The sequence below is a fragment of the Neltuma alba genome, unplaced genomic scaffold (genome assembly GCF_004799145.2).
Source record: "Neltuma alba isolate B1F8T4 unplaced genomic scaffold, ASM479914v2 tig00011992_pilon, whole genome shotgun sequence".
Lineage (NCBI taxonomy): Eukaryota > Viridiplantae > Streptophyta > Magnoliopsida > Fabales > Fabaceae > Neltuma > Neltuma alba.
This window is the reverse complement of record NW_021636565.1, coordinates 48,363-70,750: the sequence shown is the minus strand read 5'-3', so window position 1 is coordinate 70,750 and position 22,388 is coordinate 48,363. Positions and strand designations below refer to the sequence as shown.

General features: G+C 37.0%; 2 protein-coding genes across 4 annotated transcripts; both read right to left on the bottom strand.

Annotated features, from left to right (window-relative positions):
- Positions 1-413: 413 nt before the first annotated feature.
- Positions 414-9,617, bottom strand: LOC114720619 (PH, RCC1 and FYVE domains-containing protein 1). 2 transcript variants are annotated; one of them, XM_028906281.1, is made up of 9 exons: positions 8,899-9,617; positions 8,084-8,170; positions 7,172-7,261; positions 6,842-6,922; positions 6,528-6,692; positions 4,383-6,425; positions 3,086-3,232; positions 1,943-2,235; positions 414-957 (listed from the first exon to the last, which is right to left on the bottom strand). In XM_028906281.1, exons 1-9 carry the CDS (start codon positions 8,944-8,946, stop codon positions 867-869), a joined length of 3,045 nt encoding a protein of 1,014 aa, XP_028762114.1. In that variant the 5' UTR covers positions 8,947-9,617; the 3' UTR covers positions 414-866. The 2 variants fall into 2 exon arrangements, with proteins under 2 accessions (XP_028762114.1, XP_028762115.1); XM_028906282.1 differs by lacking the exons at positions 6,842-6,922; positions 7,172-7,261; positions 8,084-8,170; positions 8,899-9,617 and having other exon boundaries at positions 6,610-6,670.
- A 4,046-nt stretch (positions 9,618-13,663) lies between these two features.
- On the bottom strand, positions 13,664-15,848 carry LOC114720607 (HVA22-like protein c). Of its 2 annotated transcripts, XM_028906266.1 has the most exons (6): positions 15,604-15,848; positions 15,470-15,496; positions 15,234-15,356; positions 14,609-14,870; positions 14,158-14,241; positions 13,664-14,054 (listed from the first exon to the last, which is right to left on the bottom strand). In XM_028906266.1, exons 1-5 carry the CDS (start codon positions 15,663-15,665, stop codon positions 14,173-14,175), a joined length of 543 nt encoding a protein of 180 aa, XP_028762099.1. In that variant the 5' UTR covers positions 15,666-15,848; the 3' UTR covers positions 13,664-14,054; positions 14,158-14,172. The 2 variants fall into 2 exon arrangements, with proteins under 2 accessions (XP_028762099.1, XP_028762098.1); XM_028906265.1 differs by having other exon boundaries at positions 13,796-14,241; positions 15,604-15,847.
- Positions 15,849-22,388: the final 6,540 nt, after the last annotated feature.

Genomic DNA, 22,388 nt, shown 5'->3' with positions numbered 1-22,388 from the left:
CTATTTTATATTTCTGCCATGGGCTACGCTCGGGTTCAGTGAGTCGACTTCTTGAATATAGTTTAAAACTTTATATTCATATCCACCAATCCTATTCAATCCAAGAGAGAATGACAGGACTTTGCAAGTAAATTAATACAAAAAATGTGGATCTGTTTAAAATTAAAATTTTAATTTTCACACTTCAAACTCCTATATTTACAGCTTTACATCATCAAGGTCCACATTTTACGTTAACCTTTCTACAAATCCTCAATTGTGATTCTCCCTTAATCGAATTGCTTCTTTTCAGGCCAAAGAAAAATTAACTTCCCTTGTTTCTTTTGCGACAAAGACATTTTAACATTTAAATTACCATATCAAAACATAAAAAATGAACCAACAATTTAGTATGTCTACCATGCTTGCTTTAAAACTAAGTCGTAAGACAGATCTGCTTGTCATACTATGTTTAATAAAACCTGATAACAAAGTCTAGAAGTTTCAATTTCGTCTGCTATACAATAGGCCGGAGGGAATGAAACAGATGCTCCCCAGGCATTCGCTCTGTTTAATAGACAAATAAGTACACACGGCTAAGATGCAGCTAATACTCAACAATGGGTACAAAAAAATGCATCTTCCTCCTCATCTTTGCTTTTTAATTTTCCCCATCTCAGTTTACAATTTTCGGGAATATTAAAAGGTCTTCCTATGTCTTCATCTAATTTTCATATTCTACAGACAACACGAACCTTCAATTTCAGGAGAGGAGGAGAATGAGAAGGAGAAGATAAGAGAATTTACAATTTCCAGCGGGTCAGAAATACTGGTTGTATGAAGTTTTCTGTTGGTCCAAGGAAACATGTCCTGTTGCTTGCCGCATTCTACGTAGCAACTACATTGTGGCGCTCCAATACTTTGGTCCCATTTTCAGCCCACCACTTTTCAGCTTCCTGTTCTGTGAAATGTTTCCGACTGCAAAATCAACTTTGCATTCAGTGCACATTAAATCCAGTTACAAGCAATGAATTAAAAAAATGCATTATCTTCTAGTTAAAAAAAAACATAATTAAATAAATATATTTTTATACCTAAAATAAAATAATTACAGTTTGCTTCCTCATCGATAAATATTTTTTTATAAACAAAATACATCAACCATGGAGCTTTAAGAATGGCAAGTGAGAGAATTTCTTTTTAACGGAATCAATAGTAGAAAGATGAGTGATGCAGAACACAAATAGGAATGGAAGGAAAAACAAAATACTTGAACCCAAATCTCAACTTCGATATTCAATAAGGGTTAATATAATCTTTGGTACCTTAAGTTTACTCTCATTTAGGTTTTGGTCCCCAAGTTTCAAATCATAAGTTTTCGTCCCTCAGGAAGCAAAATGGTCCAAGTTTCTTATTAACCAAAACCTTGCTACTTAAAACTCGAGGGACCAAAACTAAAATGAAGACAAATTTAAAGGATCAAAAGCTGTATTAACCCATTCAATAATGAAAAGAATTACAGCTACAGCTGACTATTTATATACTTAGAGAACAAGATTGCCCAAAATTACAGACTCCAATCAAATCTCAAGTTACCCCGATTGCCCTAAATCATAGACCCTAATTCCCAAATAATGAAAACATTGTTACAGTATAAAACAACAGACAATGATCTCTTCAGATATTGCACAAATGAGTTTAAAAAAATGTCAACATATTGTGCTTTTATCTGAGAACATGATAGAAAGCACTAAACTTGTCCATTAGGAAAGCCTGAAAAGAAAATAAGATGGTCATTTAATCAGGCGATACCAATGTTCACATGAAGTGATGATTCTGACTTCACATTACAATCCATGCAGTAAAAACTAAATAAAACCTACCATTGTTGGGGAAGATGTGACTATGGGTTAAGTTAAATTGGACATATTTCAACCATTAGAGGATTTCAAAACATAGATACCTGAAACGCACGCGTTTAAGTTCATTACCACCACCTGGCAAGGAGGACAAACTTATGTATACACCTGGTTCATCTTGCACCACCCACTCTGACTTTCCACTCTGTGCTTTGGAAATACTAGGCAGTATCCCATTTTCTGCATTGCTGTTGGACTCAGTTTCAGCAGTGATACTCTCTGTTATGTGGCTCTCGTTTAAAGATTGATTTAGAACATTAGAGGTGATTTCAGCAGAGAAGTCTACACCAGAGTTTGCAATACCTCCCTGTGGCACTCTGTGTACCACTTCCTTCAACTGTAAGACAATTTAGCACCCCTAACATTAGAGATAACTAGTCAAAGCTAGTGGCATCACAAATCAATAGCTCTCCGATAATCCTGCTCCTCTTTGCACCACAAGACGTAAGGCATATAATGATGGATTCATGAACACGATTATAGTACACTACGTTGTTATCATTTTCAATATTTCAATAGGTCCAAGCTTGTTTGGAGCATATTATATGAAACTGATTTCGTTACGTCATATGGAGCTAGGTACAAAGTAGTCATCGTCATTTCTTGGGTAGAAAACTGACCGAGTTCACAGCACACCTTTTTTTTTGGGGGGGGGGGGACAAAAAAAATAATTATATGGTTTAAGTGCTAATAGATGAATTTAAAAAAAAAAAAAAAAGGCTCCACTCCTAATGCCAGATATTTCAAGTATTTCTGCCAAAATTATCAGCCATCAATACATGAGTAATCTATCATCTATCAATCAATAAATATCATAGCAATCCAATGATCGAGTTACTGTGAATGATCTCATCAAGGACTGAAGCTTTATTAGAAGGAAATAAAATTAATTTTGGCGGTGATTGATGGATGTAGTCCCGCACTCCAACCTCCCCCTCACCCCAAAAAAAATGTATATATTAAGTTGTTCTTTTCCTTGTCCCCCTAATGCAGATTGTATCATCTAACGTCCTAAATCTCGTCTATAAATTAGGTCCACTACATAGCAGTCATTGATCAGCCCCCAAAAAGTACAGTTTCCATATATTCATAAACAAAGTGAACCGAATTTAATTCAGTCAGGCACAACTGTAAAACGGTAAAGAAAGAATAAGAAAAGAGAAGTCCCCAGCATAAGAACACCCCACCTGAGCAGTCAATGACTTTATAACCTCTTTAGCAGATTTACACTTCTCAGCTTCTTCTGCTGCTACTGCAGTCACTTCCTTTAATTGCTTTGATGTCCTCTCAAGTTCAGCCTCAAGATGCTTGGATTTAAGAGTAAGATCTTCAACCTAAGCAGTATTTTAATCAGTTTCGAGATGGAGTAAGCTTGAAGCATTTACAACATACTCATGATTATGTAATCAAAATAAGTTTAGAAAATTGCAAGCATCTATATTTTTTCTTGGCTTTTTTTTTTTTCCAGGTAAACTATTAAAATTTACATGACTGGATTAAATCCTAGGAGTGCAACGTAACATATGGAGATATGGACACTTAAAACTGCTATGGGACAGGTGTTTTAGGCTGGCTACACAGAGAAGTTCCATCAGCAAGTCCCATGTGTATTGGTAACCTATGATGATGTATTTGATCAGGTTGCCTTAGACCCAAGGAAGTTACTGGGAGAGATCTTTTGATGAATAAGCTATGCAAAAGATTTGGCCGTTAATAGAGCACAATGACATTGTAGCCAACCCCATTTAATGGGATAAAGTTTCGTGTTGTTGTGTATATAGTCAATCATTGATGTAGGCAGAAGGGTAAGGAGAGGGAAGGGGTGGGGGACAGAAAGAATTTAGAACTGGATTAATCTGATAACGGACAGAACATAACAGAATCAGAGTCCTATCCCCTTTATTCATACTAGTCTAAAAGCCTAACAGTCAAGTCACGTATATCTAAATCATAACTATCATAACTAATTAACTAGCTCCTATCCCCTTTTATATTTACATAATAGTGATCTAACTATCTAAAGTATATATTTGTATCATGGCATGAATAAGTCTTACATTGTATAATTTATAACGTTGGACAGTGCCCACATATGCCATGAAATAACCCCTTCAAAAATTTTCACGTGGGAAAGAATATATGCATAAGCACAAATACCAAATTCATCGTTATTCAAAGGTTGTGCGAAAAATCAGATTAAGTAGCATCACTTTTCTTTTCTCACAAAGGAAAGCAAAATATCTCTCTATCTTCTTCATGAGTCCTATTACATTTTTGGAAGGACTAAAGAAATAAGCAAGCAGAAAGCCAACACATATAAAATATGAGATTTCGCCAACCTTTGGCTCTCATCAGACAATGATCAGTTTAAAAAAAAAAAATGAAATAAAAATATTCACATAAACAGTTACAGCTTCCAAGATCACAGAAGATTTACAGGAAAAAAACAGAGAGCTGAATGAAAAACTTTTGTATTGGCCTTACCTGTGCCCTTAAACTTATAACCTCCTGGCTTAAAATGCTGTTTCTGTGCTTTGAATCATCATGGACATCTTCAGAAGACAACCGTGGGCTCAATTTTTCTGAAACTGGAGATGAAGCTTCAGAGTTCAAACCACTTGCGGGCACAGAAACTGACAGGGGCTTCTCTAATGCTCCAGCAAGAGAATTTGATGCGTTTAGAGGACTGAATCCCCCCAACTGTAGTTTGCCATTCAGAGCTGGAAAAACATGGCTATGATGTGGTTCTGGGATCTTTGAGTGCCTGCTTTCTGCTTGAGCAGTAGAGCCAAACGATGAAAGTCTTAATAGTTTTTCCTGTAGTTTACCAGCCCAAGAGTCAGGCAAATTTTTTAATGTAAAAGTTTTCGTCAAGGAAACAGATTCTGTGGTCTTCTTAAGTTTGGAATAACAGTCATCACAAACACGATATGGCCTGTTTGAATTTGGAGCAAGAGAAGCTTTAGTAGATTTTCTATTGCTGCATGCTGAACAAAAAACAAGTCCACAGTTGTAACAATTATGACGTTTTCTTCTGAATCCAAAAGGATTGTGACAGCCAGAACACACAGATTGGTCAGCACTTGATACCCATTTATGAGGACATATAACAGCAGTGAAGTTTGAACCACAAACAACACTCCTCGCTTGCTTATTTTTAAAAAACTTAACAAGTGTAGGTGCATCTCGGTGACTATTGTCTCCATGACCTAGCTGCCCATTAGAACCCTTTCCCCACGTGTAAACTTCTGCTTTGGAAGTCAGAACTCCAATATGATATGAACCACAGGCAATATATTCTATAAAACTACCGGCAATTTTACCTTCAACCCGTGTAGGGAATTTTCCATCAACCGCTGGACTGCCAAGCTGCCCATAAGCAGTACTGCCCATTGTATATACATGTCCTGAGGCTGTCAAAGCAACAGTGAGACTGTGACCACAAGCCACTTGACAAATATTTTGATTATCCAATGCAATAACACGCTGGGGAATTAATCTAGGTTCGCTATCACCATGTCCAAGTTGGCCTTTATCTCCATCACCCCAGGTGAACAGTTTTCCCATAGGTAAGTTTCTAGAAGATTCCATAGATTCAGTTGCCACCTCAACAACAGCAGCAGTGTGCCAAACACCACAGGAGACCCTGGTTGTTCTCAACCCTGTCAAAGTTTCTACTTCCCTAGGAGTATTTGTGCTACTAAGATCTCCTAGACCTAAGGCACCAAAAGATCCATCCCCAAATGTGAACAACCGGCCAGAAGATGTCACAATCGCTGTGTGCCAAGGTCCACAAGATACATAGGATACATGTACACCTTCCATGTTACCGCTTACTCTCTTGGGAATCCAGTGACTGACTTCATTTCCATGCCCAAGTAATCCAGAATTATGAATACCATCACCCCACGTATAAAGATCCCCAGAAAATGTGACAGCACAAGTGTGATACTCTCCACATGCTACTAATTCAATGTTCATGCCATTAAGAGTGTCAATGAGTTTAGGGTGAGAAACATCCATTTCTACGCCATGCCCTAGCCTACCTCCTGATTCCTCCCCCCAACTATATATCTCTCCTTGCTTGGTAACTAAAGCAGCATGTTTGTAACCACAAGCAATACTCTGAACATCCAGAACTACTTTTGATTCCAAAGCCTTGGGGAGAAATGCATCCATCTCAGAACCAGATGAAGTTCCAAGTCTATGCAAACCACCACCAAGGATTCCATCACCCATACCTTCTCCAAAGATAAAGACATCACCTATAGCATCAAAATCTTCTTGATAAGAACTATGGCTGGATGAACTTACGGCACTGGATAAACTAACTCGAATTGGTTCAGCAGTAGAACTTCGATTGTTTGAGTTATCCCCAGACCCAGGAGACACACAGGAATTTGCATTCGATTCAGCTTGACCGGGACTCTTGCCAGCTGCAGTGTATGAAATAATTTCAGAGAAAGCCTTTCCCAATCTATTTTCTGAAGTACTGTCAAAAGAAAATTCTTCAGTATCTACAGTGTCCTGCAGTTAAAAGAGAACAGGTGAAAATTATAGTAATTCATATGCTTTAATATGTTGTCTGAAATTAAGAAACAAAGGAAGAAGAGAGCAATTGTTACAGACAAATGATGCAATCAATGGAGGATTTTGTTGGGCGCGATGCTGTGGACTATCAGAACCAGCACTTTCACTTCTTGATTCATACCTCCATTTCTGATCATTACCCCGGGTAATTAATGCCTTAAGCCCAACAAACCAGGTTTCAGCTTCATCCTTGTCCTTACAAATCTGTCCATGGATTGAAAAGTTTTAGTCAAGTCAAACTACGAGGTTAACCAGATATTCCAGTGTACCATTAAAAATTATTAAACTAACTTCATTCGAAGGCTCATGCGTCATAGTTAAATAAAAAAAAAAAAAGTAGAAAGAACACGCACCAAATCCAAGGATCTATCATTGTATATCAGTGAAAACGATTGATACTCCTTTTCAGGCCGAGGGTACCGCTGAAATATGGCCTGAATAATAGCACCAAATGAAGTTATGCAAATTGAACAGTAAACTGATAATAAAGATGCAATCCGAGAGTTCAGATCCATACATGCGCATTTTTCCTCTATGCACATAAACAATTAAGTAAAAATTCCTTAGAGGTCAAGTATTGAACTCTGCCACAGGGCACATCAAGGCTAAATTGAAATTTTGACAGAGGCATCTAATATTATTTGGAGAACATAGCTGTTAAGAATTTGTTCAGATAAACTTACAGTTCTCTGGCCAGGAATGATTTTTGAAACAGCACTGAGCTTTAGTTGTTTCTCATCCTTTCCAGCATACCAAATGAGTACAGATTCATCCTGAACCAAAAACAAAAGCATTGAATTGAGTAGAACATAGAATATCATTTTTTTCAAATCTTGATTTCATCTAATGAACACAACGCTACAGACATCCAAAATTGATAAATGAATGGATTGGGCTGAAAACCGAAAGCAAATAAACTTACTGTGGGCACTCTAGGTAAAAGTTGAAGAATGAAGACTAGTTCTCAATAACAATAAATAAGAGATGTATTTATAACCAATTAATTTATATCAGAACAGCTAATTGGTGAAATATGAGCCACACAAAATATTAGAGGCTTTTTTAATAAATTTCAACACACAACATTGTTAATCTAAACCCATATGAATTTCAAAAATAAAGACTCTTTATATTTATTTTTCTATATCATCCTAAATGTTCTGTATTGCCATAAAACTGAAATTTATTCCTCGACTATCCATCACTATAAACCTTGCCACCCAGTTAATAAGAAGCTTTTTCACTTATAATTTCAGTTATAGTGATGTTAGACAACGATGCAAGTAAATATGAGTCTGACAACTGCATCTATATAAGGAAGGAGCTTAGTCAAGTTTTCACCTTTCACTGTCTTTTCAAAAGGCTACCTAACTTTTGATGACGAGTCAATAATTATGCAGGAAATTTTAAGATGCCTGTACCAATCATTTTCAATGAGCTAAGCTTTTTATGTCATTGATCCCTTTTCAAAAAAATTTTCGAATAAAGAATATAAATTAGGGACAGGGTTCATAAAACAGGAGGTAGTTTTACATCATTTGATGTGCTAATATAAAACTGTCAGGAGAGGAAGTGGCCTGGCCCTGGCAACTTACACTGGAAAGCCGAAATGGGCAGAACTTTGGCTTTCCCCTACGCCCATACTTTAGTAGATATGCACCTTTCTTAAGAGATGTAATTGCCTGCAATATGAACACAAACACAAGGGGTTTGTAAAGAAGATGAGCCCATGATTGCAAAAACCACTTATGCATGAGGGGAGACCTCTGTTTCCATCATGAAAATCCCCTCATATCAGAAAATCTGAATAAGATCCATACCACTAGAAATAGGCTTCACTACCATTTTGGTCCCCTGGCTTATTTGTATTAATTTGGTCCCTTGGCTATTTTGTTTGTTTCAATTAAGTCTCTTAGCTTTCGTTTCGTACCATATTCATTCCCAAATTTAGTGTTTTGAAATGGTGTGAATAAAATACAAATTTGAAGTTCTGGGACAAAAATGACAAATAAGCCTCATAGTGGTGGAAATGGCATACAAAATCAAGAAAATGGAATAATCTTGAGTTAAGATTTTTTTTTTTTTTAAATGAGCTTTTACACAAGATAGCTTTATACATACACATTCTCTCCGCATGCACATAAAAAGTGAAATTTGTATAAAACATTTTGGTTCAAAAGAAATGAGAAAATGAGGTGAGAAACTGAGTCTAAGACTTGGAAATGAACCATCTACATCGATGAGATACCTATGATTTATGTAAACTACTTTGGCGGCGGTAAAAACAAAATGAAATACATATATAATTAAAATTCAACAGAGAAAAATGCATCCGAGCACTTTCTGGCGCCAATAGTTGTGAAGCAAATTTATACATTCGTAAGCAGGGTTCAATAAAGCAATCATGAACCTGTTCGATATTCCTATCGCCAAAGACCGTTCTCTGAAGATCAGCCATTCAAGTTGCAATGTCACGTGCTTGGCAGAAGCGGAACCAATACCCATTTGAACAACAGCCCGGAATAAAAAGGATACCATAAGGTAATGCCAAGACTCTCCCCATGAAAATTGGAACACTTGACTAAAATTGATAAAAATGTAAGGAAAGAGCTCTTTAATCTACCCCATAGCTATGAAAGGCACCTCATAGCAAAGGGTCGCAGCTCATGAGCTCGACCCAAAACACCCCTGTATTCATTAGTACGACAGCAAGTACTCCTTAGAACGTCCTCGGAAGACCCTCCGGCAGTAACATTCAGCTCCAAACCAGCTCAATCACACCGACCGTACCAAAGAAACCCTAAGAATGTCTTGAGACCTCTAATCCCCAAAGTTATATTCGAATTCCGCCCAGTTCTTCCTGCAATGCACCGCCAACAACATAAATGTGGACGAGCTTATGCAGTGACAAATGAAATTACCTACGTCGCAAGAAACTCTCAGGTCTCTGCCATGCGTGAACCAATTTCACAGAATCCGGCTCCTTCAATCTCATAAGAAAATTGCAGAGTTAGCCAATTGCAATTTGAAAGGACTCTCAGAGACAATGCCTGCGATTTCTCAACTCGAAAATTCGCCCAGCTCCAGGGAATGCTAACGTGCGCGCCTCTCCCTCTCTCCCTCCTTTTCTGTCCCTCCCTCCTCTCTCTCTCTCTCTCTCTCTCTCTCTCTCTCTCTCTCTCTCTGTTGTCTCATGTAAGGTTTCCGCTCTTTTTTCTCTCTCTTTCTGGGAGAAGCTGAACTGTTTGTCGCTCCTACATTTCGATTTTCGGCCGGTAAATGCCACGTCAGAAACCGAAATCTCTGAGATGGGGATGGCTCCTTTTGTCCTTTTCCTTAACTTAGGGGGACAAATAAGTCCAACTCTGGGATTTGAAACATTACTTTCCTTTTCGGAGATTAATCACCTGCATCACCATCTATGATACGCCCTTCTTGGTATTAGCTTAACTTTCTTCCACGTAACCATATGGACGCAATTCTTCTTCCTTTTTTTTTTCCCCTTAAAAAAATACAAAAAAATTTAGAAATCTGAATGATTTGAGCTTCCAAGTCTATCGAAATTCAAAAGGAGGAAGACCTCACTGTTTGAATTTATTTCAATTGAATTTAATCTCCTCACCTTATTTTAGATTTCAATATTTTTAAAATTTTATTCATTTTAGTTTAATATTTTTGCTTTGATTTTTGAATTTATCTTTTAATTTTATTACCTTCAAAATTAGTACCACCAAACAATTTACCTTATATAAGTTGAAATGCTCTGTAAAGCAGTAATAGTTGGACTAAATAATGCTTTATATTTCTTTTATAACTAAACATTTATGTATGAGCTTATCAAAATTAAAACATACTTCTAAGTTCAAATAATATTTATAAAAATATTTGCAAGTCACTTATCACTAAGGTTTTTACATCAGCAGCGGAATTTAAAAATATTATATACTTTTTTTTTGTATAGTTCAAAGTATTCTTAAATCACTTTGGATTTGAGACTAATGTCTATTATAACAGAAATATTAATATTAAAATTCTTTTAATAAATATGTTTTCTGAAATTCAAATTTATATTTTTTTTTCTTTAGAATAGTAAGACTGTTTATTATGTCAACTAATAGTTTGTTGGCAAACAATTTATACCTTTTATATCAATAATAGCTGTAAGTTATTTACTTTATTTATTTTGTCAAAAAAAATGCAGATCATTTTCAAACTCTATACAACATACGCCAACTATTTTAAAAGGGTTATTTTCATTTCAGATTGTAATAAACAAGTTAAACACCTAAAACAAGAGATAATAAGGAGAGGTCATCCGTGAATTAACTAACCAAGAAGATGCTAAAATGGATAAGTAATTACTTAAAACTCTTCTATCAAATAATTTAGTAGTATTGAGGAGAGAAAAAATATTTGAATGGTCTTTATAAATCAAAATAAAATGAAATGAAGTAAAGGAATTTGAAAAAATAATATATATTTTAGTTTTTCCGTTATCGTCAAGTGTAGGAAGGTGCGCCGTATCGCCATGGACTGGAGCACACCAAAATTATCTTGCTGCCTGCGTTGTCTATTAGTGAATGAATATTTGAATAAGACTAATATGACCCAAAAGTATTCGAACAAAGAAAAGACATATGTCAAAGTAGGAAAAGAAAAATACTGCCTCATCTTAAATATAAAATTTATTTAAAAATTTAAGTTTAGTTGTAATTTTACATTTGCTGGTTAAAAAAATTGTAATTTTACATTAATTTTTTTATAACATCCTGTTTATTAAGATATTTTTTTAATCTTTCATGTTAATTTTTTATTATTAAATGATAGGGTTATTTTTGAAAAAAAAATGATGAATTTCTTTTGTCTATTAATTATAAATAATTGACTTTTTTTTTAATTATACAACTTTGGAGGAGCGGCAGACAACGACAGTCCTCGAGGCCCCAGGCGATGTCGTTTAGTGACTTGCCTCAAAAGAAGAGAAAATGGCTAATCGGGCTTAATAAAAATGAAACATATTTAAATATAGTTTTACTGTAATGAACAACTAGCAATAGCCGGTTCTTATGACAATTTATATATATTAAATATAAGTTCATTTAGTGGATTGTTTAATTATTTTTTATTTTAATTTTATTCTTATTTAACTTTTGTTAAAAAAGTGGTAATAATAACTTGTAAATATTTTCTAAATGATAGTTAGCTTATTAAATCTGTTTCAAATTGAAATTTGTTTCCCACTTTACCCATATTAAATGATGTTGTGAAAGGGGGAAAGAAAATAAAAGGACCGACATTTAAACATTTATTGCAGGAACAAAATTGATAAATAAGTATTAATTAATCTTCACGACTTATATTTTGAATCAACTCATTTATTTAGAAATGATGTATATTGCAGCATAGAGAAAGGAAAAAAAATTTGAATGAGAGTAAATTTACAGAAATTATCAATTTATCAATGAGGTTGGATCCAATAATAATTTACTTGGCACGTAAGATGGAATTAATAAGCAAATTTTTAGGGTTTTTGGTTAATCAAAATACTCGAAGTATTTGTTTTAAAAGATCCAATAAAAAATTTGAAATAATTATAACGCATAATGTTAATTGATGATGCAGATGCTTTCATCAATACCAATACCAATTTGGGACAAAAAATATAAAACTTAAGAGCCAAGTAAACGTGAGGCATTTCACAACCAGAATGACAAAATAAAATATCCCAAATTCATTTTACCAGTACACACACACACATCCCAAATTCAGCGCAACTGATTTTGAAGTTGCCTCCTAGAAAGTTAAATAGATCTAATATCTAATTAATAGCTCTTACTATTGAACAAAGAATATTATACTCCTCCGATCCTTAATGTAAGACACATTTAACTAATTTGATTAAGTCAAGGAAATTAGATAAGTTAGTTAATTATAAGAAAAGTAATATTTTTCCTAAAACATCATAATCATCTTTCTTAATACCTCCTCTCTTTCTTCTACTTGATTATGATTGAGGGAGTATCCATAGGGGTAATTTAGAGAAAATTGATAAATATGAGAAATGAATATTATATTTAAGATCAAAATCAACTTAAGAATTAGGTCCTATATTAAGAACCGGAAGAGTATGTCCATATCACAATCCATGCTTTAAGATGCAATTTTTTCTTGCTAGAATCAAGTATAATTATTACTTTGGCATCTTAAAATAATGACTTTCTTTATATTTAACTACAATGCATTACTCCTCAATAAACGCCTCCTTACATCTCATTTAAATATGAAGTTACAGGTCTGATTCCATGTGAATACGAAAGATGCGTAATTGACTTGATATTTAAGACCACAGATGGTATATTAATTTTTATTGAAATAAAGAACAAAGTGTTAATAATATTTATCAAAGATGTGTATTTTTTTTTAAAAAAAACAATATTACTTCCTTTTTGGAAGATTACAGTTAGGTCCCAAAAAAATATTTAATTATCTTAAAATCCTAGTAACAAGTAAGAAACATAAATTAGTTATTATTTTTTACACCGAAACTTATCATTATATGCTTTTCAGCTATCAAACTTTAAGATAATTAAATTGCAATTCCTCCTTCCTTCTTTTATTTGGACCTAATCATGAATCATCTGATGCTCAAGTTCTAGCATCTTCGGCCCCGTTTTCATCCTCAAAACATTCACATCATGATCATGCATCCCGAGGCCCAAAAGCACGCACGCAACACACATCCCCAGGGTCACTCCAGTCGTGTTCCTTTCAAATTGTCTAAAGAAAATATGGAATAGAACACTTTAACTTTGAAAGCATGGTGAAACCCTTTCTAATTTTTTCTTGTCCTGGGAAATGAAAAGAACTAAAGATGTTTTGGTGACCATGCTTTTTCTGCTTTCTTCTGGATCTCTAATTGCTTTTGGGATCACAACAGGCAAAGCCAAAGATATCACATACCCCATCCAAGTCTTTTCATACAGGGCACTTTCAGGAGGGATATTTGGTCCTTATTACGAGGCACATGAAAATGATGCCTCGTAAAAAGTGGCAGATGGGCTGTGAAATCATCCATGTTAGTTTATTTAAACAATATGCCGATGAATAGAAAACATTCCCATTTTAAATCTGCCATGCTTGCCAGAATAGTAATACAAGTTGAAGTGCCTATTTGCAACAAGCTCACATGACCTCTGGCCATTCCTAATTATAAGATTCTTCATGCTTTCACAGAGTACAGTAGCCCATTGAAGCAAGAACAACCCCATACTTATCATTTGTCACTGAGCTGAGAATGAGAGAGAAGCTAATCCAAAGGCGATGATTCCTTTACACATTGAATTTAATTCCCTGAAACATATCTTTCAGTTATGACTAGAGTTACCTAGAGAATTTTGAGCAAGGAGTAGAAACTACATGTGAAAATCGGAGGAAATCAGTTCAGTTTTCTCAACCTTTCAAAGTTTGACAGATCAAGATATGTTTTCCTCCAATGCCCTACTGATGCGGACAAGATGCTTCTTACAGATCTTCGGCATGGAAAACAACTCTGGTGAATTCAATGTCCTGGGAATTATAGCCAATGCAAGAGTTCATAATTTAGTTTTCATGCCATAGCTATTGCAGTATTAGCAACTGTCAAAAGTAACACTACAGATTAGGAAATCACATCCAGAAACACCCTTCAATATATATAGTCATCATCAAAGACCATGTAATTTCCATTCCTTCTCGATCTAGCCTCTCTATCAGCCTGCACAAATATATCAATATATTCATGTTAACATTTAATATCCCAATATGATTGAATGAGCAGCATTGGTTGACACATTCTGAATTTACCGCAACAAAATAAACCTGCGACTCACGCACTAGCAGCCGTACTCTTTCACTTCATTTTGATTAGCCAGAAAGTTACCAAGGACTAGAATTCTTGCCACTAAACCTATGGGTTTTTCTTTTTCTTATCTTTTCCACTTCATTTAGTTTAGCCAGAACGTTACCAAGGACTAGAATTGCTAGCCTTATGCAGGTCTTTATTAATACCAGCCAGTTGAATAGTCCAACAATTTTGTAGCTTTCCTTACACTCCACAGTAAAACATTGGACCCTATGCTTACCTTGTGAATAAGCCTCTCAAATGCTTCTGTTCCATGCTCCTCCATGTATCTCTCAGCAGCAGTCAGAACATCATCCTGTTTACCAAATATGTCCTTCTTACGGGGAAAATACCACATATGAGAAGCTTGAGGAATTTGGGGCATCTGTGGGTTCATGTAGAAGGGCCTAATATAGTGCTTATAAACATGTGCTGCCCCATTGAAATGTGGAAGCACCAACCAGCAACTGAGAATCAACTTGGCATAAGGCCAAATAGCAAGCCTGAAAGCAGCAGCTTGATTATTACACTTAAAAGATAGAAATAGCACTATGGACTTTCAAAACTTGCAGGTTGGAACAAAACGAAAAAGAAGCAACTTTACAGAATCCCAAGTCATGCTCTTTGAATATTTTCCCTTTTAAAGGGAAGAGCTCATCAAAAGTTCCATTTAAGTACTCAAATATGTAATTTTAAAAGAAAATATACGAATCACATATCACTATATCTGTCTTCATGTGCTCTTTAAACTATGTACATACACTTTGCATTTTCTCAAGGAAAATAGATCAAAAGTATTCCTGCATTGCAAGCACAGCAAACTCAAGCAACAGCAACCAAACTCAGATCATAACAGGGAAGCTTACGCTTCAAGAACTTTGGCAAATGTGAGCTCAAAGAGCGTGATCAAGGAATAAAGAACCCAATAGGTGAGCCATTGTTGATCATCAGCAATGGACTTGGTCTCTATAGCCTTAATCGAAGCATATCTGTTAGGAACACAAAAAATGGCGTGGAGAGGAGACAAACCCCACATCAAGTTAGGGCATCACATTGCTGCACAGTAATGACACAAAATGGACAAAACAAAAAGCATACTCACAAAGGGTATACCAGGGTGACTAAAGGCCTGGGAACCAAAAACAAAAAAAAAAAAATGGTAAGTAAAGAATATAACAATGTCAAGTGAGATTGACAGCAAAATGCCGAAAGAACTAAAGAGGAAAAGGGACTTACAGTAAAAGAACATCTAAATTATTGGCGATGACTTGGAGCAGATTGTTCCCAGAAGCGCCCATGTCTTGCAATCGTTCTCTGTTTATTTTCTGCAGAACTGAGATGAGGGTTTAGCAGAGGGCAGACATGGAGATGGGGACGAGAGAGAGAGAGGAAAAAGGACGGAGAGAGAGGTTTGAAAACGAGTCCAAAAAGTAAGAAAGCAAGTGCGAGAAAGTTGGCAATGGGGTCTCTAGAAAAAATGCATTTTTCTCGGAGAATCTTTATCGCTCGAGAAATGAGGCACCGAATTTTTCATTTTTCCTTTTTTCTGGCTTGTTGTCGGAGGACATCTCTCTTCACTGATTTTTTGGCCAAAAATCTTTATCATCCATTTGACCCTTAAAAAGACATTTATAACAGGAAGCTCAGGAATAATAACGGACCTTATTCCTTAACTACTCTCTCAATGTAGAGAAACAAGTGAATCTACTCTCGATCTAGTTCTCTCTCTCTGTTGGAAAATTTCATTTAAAGATCGCAGTACAAAATTAATTTCAAAAAGCCTCTAAAATTTTCTGAAACTTCATTGCAGAACCAAGAAGGCAAACTGATATTAATTCTACAAAGAAAATAACGTTATTGCCCCTCATACTTCTTGCGGGGTAACATGTAAATGAAAGGCATTTTTAATGTCTAACTGATATAGATCCCAATCATAAGTAGCAGCCAGAGAGATGAACAGACAAACAGATGAGAGCTTAGCAACAGGAGAAAAGGTTTCGGAATAGTCAATGCCATAACTCTGTGCATAACCTTTAGCCATAAGGCGAGCCTTAAGGCGGTCAAGTGTGCTGTCAGCCTTAGTTTTCGGAGTTAACACCCATTTACATCCAATGGCCTTTTTGCCTGCCAGTAAATCTACCAAGGTCCATGTACCAGCCCAGTCAAGGGCCGCCATCTCCTCTTCCATTGCAACACGCCAACCCGAGTGGACCAATGCTTCACGAATAGATCTGGGCACAAAGATAGTATCTAGGGAGGCAACAAAGGAACTAGACACAAGAGACAAGTGGTCATAGGAAACAAAAGATGAAATAGGATGGGCATAAGTACGTTTACCTTTACGAAGGGCAATGGGTAGATCAAGAGAGGCATCCGGGTCTGGAACAGGAGGTGTCTCAGGATTAGGGTCAGAACGAAGTTCAGTATTGCTCAACTCAAGATTCGATGGCGAAGCGGACAAGGGAGGAATAGAAGCTGGCGTGGCGGTAGTAATCTCCTTTGACCGTCGTGTATACACACGATCAAATGGTTGAACGGGTGTGTGAGCGGGTGCTTGAGATGACGGTGATGATGAAGTGACAGAGTACATCAGAATGTCATCCTCCTCTGCAGGTGGAGCAGGTGGGGAAGAACAAGAGAAATATGGTGTGGACTCCTAAAAGGTGACATCTGCAGATACTAAATAACGATTGAGAGTAGGTGAGAAACAATGATAACCTTTTTGGACCCGGGAATATCCAAGAAAGACACATTTAAGAGACTTGGGGTCTAACTTTGAAATAGATGGACGTGCATCCCGCACAAAACAGATACACCCAAATATCTTAGGATCAATAGGAAACAAAGGCTTAGAAGGAAAGAGGGTATAAAAAGAGAGTTACCATCAAGAACAGAGGAAGGCATTCGATTAATAAGAAAGCATGCAGTGGAGACCGCGTCAGCCCAAAATGGTTTGGGAACCTTCATTTGAAACAAAAGTGCACGTGCTACTTCAAGTAGGTGGCGATTTTTTCTTTTTGCAACACCATGTCAAGCTGGTGTATCAACACAAGATGACTGATGAAGTATACCATTTTGAAGCATGTAAGATTGGAACGAAGTAGAGAGATATTCTTCAGCATTATCACTTCGTAAGGTGCGAATAGAAACATTAAACTGAGTTTTAATCTCAGCACAAAAGGCACAAAAATGGGAAAACAATTCAGAATGATGTTTCATTAAATATAACCAAGTTGTTCGGGAATAATCATCAACAAATGTAACAAAGTATTTAAAACCTGCTTTGGACTCTATAGGACAAGGACACCACACATCAAAATGGACTAACTCAAAAGGGGATGAAACCCGTTTATTGACACGAGACATTAAGGGAAGACGAGAATGCTTCGCAAACTGACATGACTCACAATCTAAAGACGACAAATGCTGAAATTGAGGATAAACTCTCTTAAGAGAAGATAAAGACAAATGACCCAATCGACAATGAACTTCAAAGGGAGTATGACTGCTAGTGTAAGCCACCGCATGAGACACCCGATCATCTAGGATATAGTGCCCGCCAGATTCATAACCTCTACCAATAATCTATCTCGTCAAAAGATCCTATATCAAGTAATGAGAAGGAAAAAGTGAGACCCAACAGTTTAGTTGACGGGTGAGTTTACTGGGAGATAAGAGATTAAAAGCAAGTTTAGGGACATTTAGCACAGATGACAAACGGATAGAGGGTGTGGGATTAACAGTGCCAGAACCGATAACTTGAGAATGGGAACCATCAGCGATAGAAATACTTGATAGATTGGCAAAAACATTATAAGAGGAGAAGAGATGGCAGTTACTTGTCATATGATCAGTAGGCCCGGAATCTATAATCCATTTTGAGGAAGAAGAAGCAAGGGCAGTAGCATTATTACCTGTTGTAGCTGCGGCACTCACAGGCAGCGTAGCAGATTTTAACTAGGCATACTCAGCGGCAGAAATCGTGACTGTGTCACTGGCTTGTGTAGCCACGTGGGCAGAGTTATTTCATTGTTGTTTATTCTAAAGTTTACGACATGTGCGTTTTGTATGCCCTGGTTCTTTGCAGTAATAACACACCACCCTACTGGGAGTCAGAAGGGGCCCCTCTTGCTTCGAACCACCATAGGGAGGCCCCCCGCGGTTATCACTAGGACTACAATTCTCATTGGTACCCTTACTGAGCAAGGCACTTGTAGGAGTACTAGTAGCTAGTGGCAAGAGATTCTCAGCTCTCATTACTCTGGAAAACACATCTTGAAGGTTAGAAATCTTAGATCCAGATAAGATTTGAGAGCGAACTGTGTTGTACTCAGGTGGAAGACTAGTAAGAAAGCTCATAATAGCCATTTGCTCTCGTTGCTTATGTTGAACCTTCAAATCAGCAGTAAGAGGCATCAACACATTCAGCTCTTCATACATCCTCTTAAAGTCCGTAAAATAGGCTTTGAGAGGGTGATCCTATTTTTCAAGACGATAAAAAGCTTTGCAAACCTTGTAAACACGAGAGATATTTCCTTTTCCTGAATACAAAAAATCTGAATAATCCATTAGTTCTTTAACCAATTCACAGTGATTAATAGAAGGAATAATCTCACTGTCAATGGAGTTACGAATCTGGAAAAATAGTCGTGCATCAGCTCGCAACCAGGCCTTTTTTGAATCAGTCGTTGGAGGATCATCAGTCAAATGATCTTCCTTCTCAATGCTCCGCAAATAGAGACAAATGGTTTTACTCCAATCCAAATAATTTACCCAAGTCAACTTGTGATCAGTAATTTTAGTAACAGTTGGGACAAGCTTCGAGACAGATTTAATTTCAACCATAGATGAAATGCACTAACCAAAAGGAATGCAAAAGATTGTCAAACAGGGACACAAAGCACAATACCTGGATCACCTAACGAATACCAAAGCAGTGAAACAGGCCAACAGCTACACAGGGAGCTGCAAACAAAACTGAATGGCACAAACGGAGTGCTGGAGACGTGCCAGAAATAGAACAGAACGCCGAAAAGCCAATGAACAGTGCAAAACACCATAAAACTGATTAACAGTGCACCACGCCATACCCACACTAAGGAAGTACCACAATCTTGTTGGAAATGAGGTTTTACCGTCAGTCATTGAAGTCGCTGGTGAAAAGGGCGTCTCACGCGTCTTCACGCGTCGGTGCGTGAAATTCCAGTGAACTTGCAGGAGGCACGTGAGAGTCACGCGCCGGTCGGATGGCTGTTAGATTTCAGGGGTTGGTCGATCCGGAGGAGGGAAGAAGGTTGGGCAGGGCAGTGTCACCAAAGGGAGCATCGTGAAGGGGTCACAAGCTCACACGGTAAGTTTTGGTACTATAGCAACCGAAAATTATCAACCAGAGAGAGAAAAATACTCACGCTCTGATACCATATAGATTATAGAATGATATGGAAAATAATTCCTTGTATTTCATTGATTAGAATATGCACATATATATACAAGTGAGGGGAGCCTTTGCATTAATGGCTCATTATGATAATATCATATCATATCAAATCCTAATCATAATTACATAATATCATATCATATCTCTACATCATCAAAAATGGCTCAGCACATGAGGTGGCATGTGACTGAGAAAAATCCAGACGACAAATTAAGGCACCCACGAGATTCGGAGGCATGGAAAACATTTGATGCGAAATTTTCAGACTTTACCAGTGATCCTAGAAATGTATATCTTGCGTTGGCAATTGAAGGTTTTAATCCCTTCGAAAATATGAGCACAAGTTACAGCATCTGGCCGGTGGTGTTAATTCCATACAATCTACCACCTTGGATGTGCATGAAGCTGTGTTCCTTTTTGCTTTCCATGGTCATTCCTAGCAAGAAAGTACCGGGAAATGATATAGACATATACCTACAACTGTTGATACACGAATTGATCGACTTGTGGACGAATGGTGTTGAGACATATGACTCATATGACAAGCAACTATTCAATCTCTGTGCAGCCTTGATGTGGACAATAAGTGATTTTCTCGGTTTGGGAACTTTGTCCGGCTGGAACGTGCATACTGGGTTGGCCTATCCTGGGTGCAATTTTGATGCTGTATCATGTTGCCTTCCACACAGTCGCAACTAGTGCTTCATAGGACATCAATGGTTCCTCGATTCCAAGCACAAATTTAGATTGCAACGGATTCGCTTTGATGGAAAACAGGAGAAGAGAGATCCTCCTGTTACTTTGTCTAGTGTGGATATTTTGCGGCAGTTAGAAGATGTTGATGTCGAGTTTGGCAAGAATGTGGATCCCGAATGACTGGGACGATGGTCTCGTGGGACATCTTATGCGCAACCTATGCAATGGCGGAAGAGAAGCATATTTTTCACTCTTCCTTATTGCGAATCTAATTTGCTACGACATAGTTTGGATGTTATGTACATTGAAAAAAATGTGTGCGATAATGTGCTATATATATTGCTCAACGAAGTTGGAAAGTCCAAAGACCATCTTGCAGCTAGAAAAGATTTACGGGCCTGAGAAATTCATGAAGAGGCTTAGCCTAATGAAAATGACAAGTTTCAACCAGCTAAATTCACCTTGACGAAGCAGAATAAGGATATCTTCCTTTCGATAAAAAGTCATGACTCCCATGTTCTTATGCAACAGTTACTTCCATTGGCTAGAAGAAACACACTTCCTTCTGATGTATCAGTGGTTTTGGTGGAATTGTGTTCATTTTTTAAGTTATTTGTGAAGGTCTTGATAGTGGAAGAGCTTGATCAACTGCAAAATAAAACAATTCTTACACTTTATCACTTGGAAATAAAACACACTTCCTCCATCATTCTTCACTGTTATGGTTCACTTGACTGTCCACCTTGTTCAAGAAGCAAAGGTTGTTGGCCTAGTTTAATATCGATGGATGTACCCTATAGAGAGGTACCGATTATCTTTTATCATTGTCTCTTTAAATTTCACATTGTTATTTCATTTGCTCGCAATTATTAATGGAATATTAACCTGCAGGTGCTTGGAAAAATTAAAATCATATGTTAGGAATAAGGCGTGGCCTAAGGGGTCACTAGTAGAAGGTTATTTTGGAGATGAGGTCCTAACTTTCTGTTCAAGGTACTTTGAGGACATGGAGACATCTTTTAACCACCCGCGTCACGTAGATGATTCTCCTCCTGGTCCTTCCACATCAACTTTATTTCCTCCTGTCGGGAAACCAGTTGGAGGATATGAATTCTTCATACTCACTCCTACGGAGAAACTCCAGGCACACAGACATGTTTTGATAAATTACAGCCAAGTTGAATCCTTCATGCAGTAAATATTATATAAGCTCACCAACTTTTATATTTTATATTTGTTTCTCACTGACTCTTCTAACAAATTACACTTCACTATAGTGAGTTTAGAAGTTACCTCAGGCAACAGCTACAGGGACGTGCGCATTCTGCTGACATTGATAAAAGAGTCCATAAAGAGTTTTTCGGTTGGTTTACATGTCGAATACGTAATGACAACAGCCCATACACAGATGAATGCAAAGCTCTTTCCCTTGGTCCATTAGACCATGCACAAAGGTTTAATGCGTATAATATCAACGGCTTTAAGTTCTGTACAGTTGGACGTAATCAAGGATTGCTCACACAAAACTCTGGAGTTTGTAGGACATTCAGGACGAGATGTTATGCTAGCAGCAGTGACGGCGATATGTGCTTTAGAGGCGTCACTTACTGTGGAAAGCTAATTGACATTATTGAGTTAAGTTACTAGCTTTTTACCATAACTCTGTTCAAGTGCTCATGAGCAAATACGATAATTTCACGAGGACTCATTACTGACCACTTGGGCATCACCTCTGTTAATTTCTTTAGACTTATTCATACGGGGGAATCTGAAGATGAGGAGCCATATATTCTTGCCTCTGAGACACACCAGGTTTACTATATCGAGGACGAGAAACATAAAGACTGGAATATGGTCATTCACCTCAAGCCACAAGATCTTTATGATA